General features: G+C 42.7%; 1 protein-coding gene across 2 annotated transcripts in view; it reads left to right on the forward strand.

Moving 5' to 3' along the window:
- Window positions 1–10843, forward strand: part of LOC143989414 (uncharacterized) — a 39793-nt gene extending 28950 nt beyond the window's left edge. The window contains exon 7 of one of the 2 annotated variants that reach the window (XM_077489532.1): window positions 5934–10828. In XM_077489532.1, the coding sequence (XP_077345658.1) occupies window positions 5934–7310 (1377 nt within the window). In that variant the 3' untranslated portion in view covers window positions 7311–10828. Of the gene's footprint in view, window positions 1–5712 lie in introns of both variants that reach the window. The other variant, XM_077489531.1, reaches the window with a different exon arrangement.
- Window positions 10844–11149: the final 306 nt, after the last annotated feature.

The raw sequence follows: 11149 nt of genomic DNA on the forward strand, positions 1-11149 counted from the left end.
CGGGCTTTCTTGAGAATCTACTGACTTCCACCTATGGCAGAGAGGCTTTCTCAATGATGTTTGCTGTGGAGCGTCCTCCACCCTAAGGGGCCCCCACCACGTACTTTTTATTGCGAAGTTCTTGAACTTCAAAGACCGTGACAAGATACTCCACCTGACCAGAGAAAAAGGTAACATTTCCTGTACCAACATACATGTGGCTGTCTTTCCGGACTTCTCAAATGAAGTACAACGTCAGAGATCACGCTTCGAGGATGTTTAAAGGTGCCTGCAAGTTCTCCACCTCAAGTACGCCATGCTGTACCCTGCACGACTGAGAGTAGAATGTGACGGCCGAGTCCACTTCTTCGAGGATCCCGATCTGGCCTCCACTTGGTTGGATCAACGTGACTGCCCTGGCTGATCAACTCTATTTTGCTACATGCTGTAAGTACTGCCGTATTTATGTCTAAGGGAGTACCGAATGATTTCCCCTCCTCCTGTTGGATGCCTTCCACCCTTGGCCTTGACCACTCTGGGTTATTCGTCACTGTTACCCTACACCTAGGGGGGAACGATTTTGCTGGTGTTCATTCTTTCTCTGGTCGATACTCCTGGAGACATCCCTGGACCAATATGACATTTAAAATTCTCTGCCCTTCAGGCTCTCCTGATCTCGCTTCACTGTGAAGCTCCTGTATGATTCCAAGCTGGACGTTATTATTTCAAACTATCCAAGAGATCACATCCATAAACGTTAAGCCTTCTCCCCCCCCCCCCCCCCCCTGTTCTATTTTTGTTTACTCCCTCTTATAAATCAAGACACCTACCTCTGATGGGTTTTATTCATCGGATGCTTTCTGTTTTTATATGGTTAAGGCTTTGCATGTCCATGCCGAGTTGGGGTGGTATTGGACTGGGTGGGACGGGGAACGGGTTTGAATATATAAAAATAAAATTATATGGTATAAATGTGGTCATACAATAGTAAACTGTACGTACAATGTCTTTCAAATTCGGTATTTACTCATGTTATTTGACATACTTGGATGTACTTTGCAGATCCAAATCCTTCCATATCCTATTGCACAAAACCCCCATTGGCCATGACTCTCCTAAAGCTCCTTACGAGGAATGTTAGAGGGCTGCGTAAAAAAATTAAACATACTGCCCTTTTACCATTCCTTAAATCTCAGCGTGCTGATGTCATCACATTGGTTGAAGCGTATGGCATCGGTTACCTACAAACAGCCCTAAAACACCCCTGGATTGGCTGGGCATTATGATGCAACTCACACTTCTCTTTCCAGGCACGTGTCCATCCTTATCGGTCAAAAAAAGTCCCTTTTGACCGATATCGCTACAGACGGACCAGCAGGGCAGATGTATATTTATCCATGCTGCCATTAGTGGCTCTCCTATTTTTACGTTTGGCCTGTTACATTCCCCCTCCCGTATAACTCGACTGTAGTCAATGAAGAAAAGAAGGGGCGGGGTTAGTGGGACTTTATATAATTTAACAAATGGGTAAATTCATCTACCTCCATCCCTGTTATTTGCAAAGAATTTGCAACATTGGCAAAAAGAATGTTGGGACTTTATATGAAGCGCAGCTAAGAAAATAAAAATTAAAATCACGTGATCATGGGCTCCAAAAATATAAACATTACGTCAAGAAAGTAACATAATAGTATGGTTCAATAGAATCTGAGTAATTTAATTATACATGATAATGACATATTTCATAGCAAAAAATATAAAATAATAATACAGAATGGTAGTTATCTTAATATAAAATAATAATGTAGTAATCATTCATGAACAACATGATTAAGTTGATAATGGTAAAATATAAAACCAATCTATGGGTAATAGAAACATTGGTACACGGTAATGTAATTATATTAATTCATAAACAACGATCATGTCATCAGTAAAAAAGGTAGATAAATAAAGTAAATAAAAAAATAAAAAGTGATAATAAAATTAATATGACTAATTGCAGAGTCTCAAGATCACATGATGTTGAAGATGTAGCATAAGGCTAAGGCTCTACGCGTTTCGTGGGGACTCCCACTCCTCAGGAGCAGTAAACAAGTGCAACGATCTATGATAAAAGGTAGAAAATTACAAGGTGAACATTTGCTGGACAAAAAGGAAAGAAAGGCAAGAGTATACTAAACGTTCTTACCTATAGTTACATAAAAGTAAAAGGATAATATAATTCAAAGTGGAGGACGCCATGAGGGAAACAGAGCTACATAGATGGGACCACATCGAGGCACAGGGCAGCAGCAGGAGGAACACCAATAGTGAATGTTTGATGATGGCGTGTGTGGATACCAATAACTGTGAAAATTCTGTGGAGAGAGTGATTATGGTAAGTGTATACAACCTATCCATGTGCCCAGATTCACAAAAAAAAAAAAGTCAAAACATAGCCAGAGTACAGGAACTGGAACGGATAGTCAGACAAGCCAAACGTCAGGGAGCCGGAAATGAGTGTAGTAAAGCAAAGTAAAGCAGCAAGCAGGATCTGGAACCAGTAGGGATGTCAGCCAAGCAAGTCTTTTAACAGGAATGCAGGAGAGCATCTCTAGAGATGTTGACTAAGGCGAAGGCAGAGATCTTAAGTAGCAGGACTGACGAGCAGGATCATCAACAGCTGAGTAACTGTGGAGAGATATGAGCTGGCAATTAACCGGCAGCTGAGTGGCCAGCTCAGAGATGGAAGGGCTGAGCCCAGCCCTGACAGGCCCCAAATTTATCAGATGGGTCCAACTCCTCTATCAATCACCAAAAGCTCGGGTCTTTGTGAATGGATGGTTATCAGAACAGTTCCCTTTTGGAGAGAGGCACTCGGCAGGGTTGCCCCCTCTCCCCCTTACTTTATGCTTTGGTGGCCGAACCACTAGCCATTTCTATTTGCTTGGATGATAATATACGGGGTTTAAGGATAGGAAATATAGTAGAAAAGATTGGCATGTACGCCGATGATAAGATTCTCTATTTAGCAGCCTTACACTCTCTAGAGAATGCATAGGAAGCCACTCTGGACTAGGAATTAATTGGTCTAAATCCCAAATCTTAACCATTGACCTTCCCCCCCCCCCTCCCCTTACCTATCCCCACTTCCAAGAGCATCCCTTAATAAAATATTTCGGAGTGATGGTCACTAGATCACTTAAGGATTATATACCTCTGAATATTGAACCTCTATACAGCCTAATTAAAGCTAAAACGCAGGTGTGGGCTAGACTACCTCTGGGTGTCGCGGGTCATATCGGCTTCCTTAAAATTATACTTCTTCCCAAGATACTGTATCTAATGTGGCATGCTCCCATATATATATATATATATATATATATATATCTATCTATCCCCTGGTGTCTTCTTGTCTTAAACATACCTGTTGTTATATGACAATCTGTGAATGCCAAACAACTACGAACGTTGTGCTTTTTGTATGTACTTTATTTTGTATCCGTTTACTTATGCCGCGTACACACGACCGGATTTTCTGGCAGACTAAGTCCGACCGGCTTTCGGCAGAGTTCCGACGGACTTTCCGAACGAACGGCCTTGGCTACACACGAACGGACTAAGTCCGTTTTTGTGAGTCCGTTCGTTTTGAACGCGATGACGTAAACGGGACTAAATAAGGAAGTTCAATAACCAGTAGCCAATAGCTTCCCTTTGCGTCGTATTTGGTCCGTCGGACCAGCACACAGACGAACGGTTTTCCAGATTTTAGTCCTTCAGAATTGAGTCAGTCAGATAGATTTGAAACATGTTCTATTTCTAGGTCCGTCTGATTTTTTTTTTTTTTATTTTTATTTTTTTTTGTTTTTTCTTTTTTTTTTTTTGGTTTTTAACTATTGGACTAGCCCACACACGATCGGATTGTCCGGACTAATCCCTTTGGACCTAGTCTGCCTGAAAGTCCAGTCGTGTGTACACAGCATAATAGTTCTGGTATGTACCGTACACTTTTTTTATTTATTTATTTATTTTTTCAATAAAGTTTTTTTTTTTTTTTTTCCAATTAAAAAAAAAAACAGCTTTACTGCAATTATTATTTTTTATTTTTTTTTACCAATAATATGTAGAAGAATACATATTGGCCTAAACTGATGAATAATTGTGTATCTTTTTTATTTTATTTTTTGGGGATATGTATTATAGCAAAAAATAATTTTAATTTTTTTTTCAAAATTGTCGCTCTTTATTTATAGTGCAAAAAATAAAAACCGCAGAGGTGATCAAATACCACCAAAAGAAAGCTCTATTTGTGGGAAGAAAAGGACGTCACTTTTGTTTGGGTACAAGGTCGCACAACCGTGCAATTGTCAGTTAAAGCGACGCAGTGCCGTATCTCAAAAAAAATGGCCTGGGTCAGGAAGGGGGCAAATCCCTTCCGGGGCTGAAATTGTTAATGCATTAAGTTGAAGAACCTGGAGGGGTTTACAACCCCTTTTTGCGCTTTGAACATAAAGGATAGATGCTGATTGGTTTGCAATGCACAGTGGCTCCAGTCTTAGAAAATTCTCTTCAATATGTATTCTCTTTTATTACGCCCGTCGTCTACCAGCTGGAATTTTATATCTGATGATTTGATTGGAGCTCAGACTTTTTTACATGGTGATAATAATGTGATAACATCCACAAGCTCTGCAACCTTAACCACACTTCAGCCCCCGGAAGGTTTCATGACCAGGCCATTTTTTTGCGACATGGGACTGCGTTGCTTTACTTGACACGTTGTACCCAAACAAAATTGATGTCCTAATTTTTCCTACAAATAGAGCTTTCTTTTGGTGGTATTTGATCACCTCTGCGGTTTTTATTTTTTGCGCTAGAAACAAAAAAAGAGCGACAATTAAAAAAAATAAAATAAATAACAATATTTTTTACTTTCTGCTATAAAACACATCCAATAAAAAAAAGTAACAAAATCGAATTTCTTCATCAATTTTAGGCCATATGTATTCTGCTACATATTTTTGGTAATATTATATTATTATATTATAATAATAATATAATTATTAATAGTAATATTATATTATGAGTGTTGTGTGCAAAAGTTATTGCGTTTACAAACTGTGGGATATTTTTACTAGTAATGGCAGTGATCAGCGTTTTATTTTTATTTTTTTTTTATTTTTATTTTTTTGTGGGACTGCGACATTACGGCGGACAAATTGGACACTAAGGGGCACTTTTTGGGAACCAGTGACACTAATACAGGAATCGGTGCTAAAAATATGCACTGTCACTGTATAAATGACACTGGTAGGGGAGGGGTTAACATCGGGGAAATAAAAGGGATAAGTGTGCTCTTAGGGAGTGATTTGTAACGGTGTGGGGGATGGTTTAACTGGAGAAAGAGAGAGAGAGAGAGATCTGTGTTCCTGATTAGTAGGAACACAAGATCTCTCTCTTCCTCTCTGACAGAACAGCGGTCTGTCTCTCCAGCGAATGATCAGCAGGTCCCGGCATCTATCGTGGGCCGCTGATTGGCTCCCGCTGTGTCCAATGACAGAGTTAGCGGGTCGCCATCGGTGCATGAATAAAGAAATGATCTGGTAGGAGATCAGAGGACCCATTTACTAGTTACCTTGAGGGGGGAATTGTAAGATCCTCAGAGACAACGCTGCCTGATGTGGGCGGAGTCCTGGTTTAGGGGAACCAATCAGCTCATGTCTAGTAATAATCTTTGTATTTCTATTTTAGTAGATGGACGGGAGATGAGGAAAACCTCAGAGGATTGTCTCACTTTGTCTCCAGACTGTAAAGTAGAAGATGAGGACATCACACAGTATAGTCCAGGAGAAAACCCGACTACCTCAAATCTCCATCCGGCACCACACAGTGTAGATGGACCATCGTATTCCTCTTATCCTGAGGAACCTCAGACTGTGAGGGACGGTGCCGTCCTTCCAACAGAGAAGAAGTTTTCCTGTACTGAGTGCGGGAAATGTTTTTCACAGAAGTCCAGTCTAATCATACATCAGAGATTGCACACAGAGGAGAAAGCATATTCTTGTGCTGAGTGTGGGAAATGCTTTTTATCTAAGACACATCTTTACACACATCGGAGATCTCACAGGAGGGAGAAGCCACATTCCTGCCCCGAGTGCGGGAAATGTTTTTCAAAGAAGTCCCATCTTTCCATACATCGTAGAACTCACACGGGGGAAAAGCCATTTTTCTGTCCAGAGTGCGGGAAATGTTTTTCATTGAAGTCCTCTCTTCTTAATCATCAGAGATTGCACACAGGTGAGAAGCTGTATTCCTGTCCTGAGTGCGGAAAATGTTTTGTAAAAAAATCACAACTTGTCATACATCAGAGATCTCACACAGGGGAAAAACCATATCTCTGCTCTGAGTGCGGGAAATCTTTTATTAAAAAATCAGAACTTGTCATACATCAGAGATCTCACACTGGGGAAAAACCATATCTCTGCTCTGAGTGCGGGAAATGTTTTTCAAGAAAGTTTAATCTTTACGGACATCAAAGATCTCATACAGGTGAGAAGCCATATTCCTGTTCTTATTGTGAGAAACGTTTTGTACAAAAATCAGAACTTGTCAAACACCAGAGATCTCACACAGGGGAGAAGCCATTTTCCTGTCTTGAGTGCGGTAAATGTTTTTCACAGAAGTCCCATCTTTACACACATCAAAGATTGCACACTGATGAGAAGCCTTATTCCTGTTCTGAGTGCGAGAAATGTTTTTCACGGAAATGCAATCTTGATAGACATCAGAGACTGCACACAGGTGAGAAGCCGTACTCCTGTCCTGAATGTGGGAAATGTTTTGTACAGAAATCAAAACTTGTCAGACATCAGAGGTCTCACCTAGAGGCAAAAGCTTATTCCTGTCCTGAGTGTGGGAAATGTTTTTCAGATAAGTCCAATCTTAATCATCATCAGAGATTGCACACAGGTGAGAATGTGTATTCCTGTTCTGAGTGCGGGAAATGTTTTACACACAAATCAGTTCTTGTTACACATCAGAGGTCTCACACAGGTGAGAAGCCGTATTCCTGTCCCGAATGTGGGAAATTTTTTCCACATAATTCCAATCTTAAGAAACATCAGAAATTGCACACAGGGGAGAGGGTTGAGCCCTGTTCTGAGTGTGGGAAATGTTTTGTACGGAGATCAGAGCTTATTACACATCAAAGATTGCACACTGGGAAAAAGCTGTATTCCTGTCCTGAGTGCGGGAAATGTTTTTCACGGAAGTCCAATCTTTGCAGACATCAGAGATTGCACACAGGGGGAAATGTTCCTGTTCTGAGTGAGGGAAATGTTCCTCACTGAAGTCCTGTCTTTCTGTATATCAGGTATCCCACACAACCCTCCAGGTGTATTAGTGCCTTGAGTGCGGAAAATGCCTTCTATATGAATGTTGCTGGACATCACAGCTCTCATGTGGGGAAGAAGCACACCCTGATATACACCTCAGATATACTCCATGGCTGATCTTCATCATGGGAGAAACAATTCATAAGGTGATCAGAGATCACCAAAGACGTGGATGAAGTGTTGTACCGTGTTGGCCATTGATGGCAGTAGAAAAATAAAAATTGAGTCATTACCTCTCATTGGCTGAGTAAACTTCGCAAACACTTATAGGTCTAATTTTGGAAAAAAAAAATTGTTAAACAAATGTGACCAGCCATGATTAATGTTGGCCATATTTTATTTCATTTTGATGCCCCTGATGACGTCTGATACGACGAAACTCATTGGGTGGAGCCTGGACAAATGACGTCGCTGCACACATGGACCGCGCCCATTTTGTTGGTTAGAAACTATCAGTTAATTGTGATGACATGCTCGATTTTTTTTTTTACTTCTAATGTATGGGTATTCTGGATTCGTTTTATTAACTACGTAAGTGCTTTTACATACTACACTATGAAGTGGTCTTTGTTCTCATTTTACCACAGCTATATGGTAATCTAACCTGTGGAGAGAGACGCTTTCAGAGGGGACAACAGGATTTGAGGCTTAATCCTTGTGCAGTCCATGGTGAACAGCAGCAAGCCTGGTGGGTTTTTGAGTGCTGTCAGACCATCTATGCTCTAATGGTCCACTTCTGAGGGTAAGAGGCCCAGTTTGCTGTGGTGTTGGTGGAGGATCGTCATTTCACCTGCAGATTTGTTTCTGTTATACACTCTGGGTGCACCATTGGATTTATGGATTTTCTCTGGATGGACTGTTTTAATAAGTGCTGCATCTTTTATTAATATTTTATTTCATACAATGATTTTCTATGATCTTTGGCTCAATTTAATAGGCATATATGGAATCTTCTACTTCCTGTAGAAGAAGTAATCCAACAGTCTTAGCTGTGTACATATCTATTGAGTGGTGTTACACCTCCTCTTGAGTCTCTGGCTAAACCCTGCCAATTTAGTCACTTCTGTGTGGGGTGTTCCTGCACTTGCCCCCCCCCCCCCCCAACCACCTCCCCGGGGGTCCCAGTGATGGAAGCTTCCCCCTGGATGGGGTTTTTCCTGCAAAGGAGGGTCTGACTCCAAGTATATTGTCCCTGGAGTCCACCTTAACCACTTCAATACAGGGCACTTATACATACACCTTCCTGCCCAGACCAATTTTGAGCTTTCAGCGCTGTCGCAATTTGAATAACAATTGCGCGATCGTGCTACACTGTCCCCAAACTAAATTGTTATTTTGTTCCCACAAATAGAGCTTTCTTTTGGTGGTATTTGATCGCCTCTGTGATTTTTATTTTCTGCTAAACAAATAAAAAAAAGACCGAAAATCTTGAAAAAAAAACCATGTTTTTTTTGTTTCAGTTACAAAACTTTGTAAATAAGTACGTTTTCTCCTTCACTGATGGGCACTGACGGGGCTGCAGTGACGGGCACCGATAAGGCGGCACTGATGGGCACCGATGAGGTGGCACCAATGAAGTGCCACTGATAGGCGGCACTGATATGCGACACAGACACTGATAGGTGGCACAAATAGGCACTGATAGGTGGCACGTATTGTCATGGATAGTTGGCACGGATTGGCATGGATGAGCGGCATGGATAGGTGGCACAAATGGGCATGGATAGGCGGCATGGATGGGCATGGATAGGCGGCACTGATAGGCGGCTAGGATGGGCACTAATAGGCGGCATGGATGGGCACTGATAGGCAGCATTGTAATTTAAAGTATTGTAGGGATGGATGCCAATCAGTGCCAAACAATAATGCATGCCAATCAGTGATGCCCATTGTGGGCACTGATTGGCATCCATTATGGGCACTGATTGGCATTCATTATGGGCACTGGCTGGCATCCCTGGTGGTCTAGGGGGGCATACCTGATGCTGAGCATCCCCTGGTGGTCTGGTGGCATCCCTGGTGGTCCAGTGTGGGCATCCTCGGGGGGGCTGATAATCGATCAGCTCAGACCCCCCCTGTCAGAGGAGCAGCCGATCGGCTCTTCCTGTTTACACTGTGATCAGCCATGATTGGACACGTGGTAAAGAGTCTCCGTCGGTGTCCGGGGTGTCAGACCGACACCCCGCAACAACGATCGCCGCGATGCGTGCCCCCGGGGGCGTGCAGCGGCTTAATATCCTGATCACGTCATATGACGTCCGGTCAGGATATTAAAACCACTTTGCCACCGTCATTTTGCTATAGGGCGGGCGGCAAGTGGTTAAGAAGCAGGTATATCCCGTGAAACATGTAGAGACATAGAGGGATGCATACAAGGACCCCATATATACATTGTAACAATCATATCAAGTGTAACATCAGTAACTTGAAGGGGATCTTTTGCAGAAATCAGGGATCTATATTTGTTGTTAACATTGTCTTAATATGCTTTTAATGTACAAATGTATATGTGAATATACCTTGCAAAATTACATTTTGGTCTGTTCATCCTTCAGCACCTTAAAAATCCACAGTGCCCATTGATTACTATTGTGTACCTGCTGCATCCTTATCAACCACTGATGTTGTCTGTACCCATCAAATGCAGCCACTGTGCCGTATCAAATGCTCCTACTGTGCAATCAAATGCTGTCACTGTGCCATATCAAATGCAGCCACTGTGCCATATCAAATGCTCCTACTGTGCTAATCAAATGCAGACACACTGCCATATCCAATGCTCCCACTGTGCCATCAAATGCTGCCATTGTGCCCCATCAAATGTTCCCACTGTGCCCCATCAAATGCTGCCAGTGTGCCGCCCGCCTGCCGTCTGCACTTACCCTGTCTCGGTGGGACAGCTCCTCATTGTCTTTTCCCATTCTCTCTTCCCATCCTCTGCTATGATTGAACGACTGGCATCCAATCACAGCGCCTGTCATTTCAGCCAATCAGGTGACGGGTAACAGATCCGAGCACCTGATTGACGGAGAGGCAGTTTAGTGTTAGGAAAGCGAATATTCATTTGCTTTTCTAACACAGCTGAGTGACCTGTGAGTGGACAGTGTCCGGGGGAGAGACGTCAGTAATTTTTTATTTTATATCATTTTTTTTACAATTTAATTTTGTAATATTGCAATTTGGGTGAGATATAAGGGGTCTAAACAAACCCCTGACATCTCCCCTTGGAGGACAGAAAATCCCCAGTCCCTTTCTCGGGAGCCTCAGCATTGAAAATAAATGAACAGGAGACACAGCGGCTCCCGGGCATTCATAAACTGAAGCAGAGTAAACACAGGTTATACTCAGTTATCAAAGGACACAGGAGTGATCGGTAGAGATCGCTCTCTATGTCCAATTCAGAAAAGGAAGGGGCCGGTAAATTACATTTTTACCAGCCCCTTCCTCTGCTCTCCATCCTCACAGCCGGTGGGAGAGGAGGGAAGCCAGCTGGGGGGCTGAGGGGGGCGGAGGAGGAGGACGCGGCTTGCCAGAAGAGGACACGGGGAACAGTGGGTGATGTTCGGCGCAGTGGAGGGACAGTTGCAAGCACTGATCGCCCTGTATAGCTTTTTAGCTGACAGCTGCGAGAGAGGGAGAGGAGGAGAAGAGGCTGTCAGTTGAAAAGCTATACAGGGAGCTCGGTGCTTACAACTGTCCCTCCACCACACCGATCATCCCTGACTTTCAAGGGATGGGAAGGGGATCACCGCTCCAGATGGAAATGTGGGTCTGGAACACCAGGTGCTGGCTAA

The sequence above is a fragment of the Lithobates pipiens genome, unplaced genomic scaffold (genome assembly GCF_037356315.1).
Source record: "Lithobates pipiens isolate NorthernLeopardFrog02 unplaced genomic scaffold, aLitPip1_a1.2 Scaffold_18, whole genome shotgun sequence".
NCBI classification, from domain to species: domain Eukaryota; kingdom Metazoa; phylum Chordata; class Amphibia; order Anura; family Ranidae; genus Lithobates; species Lithobates pipiens.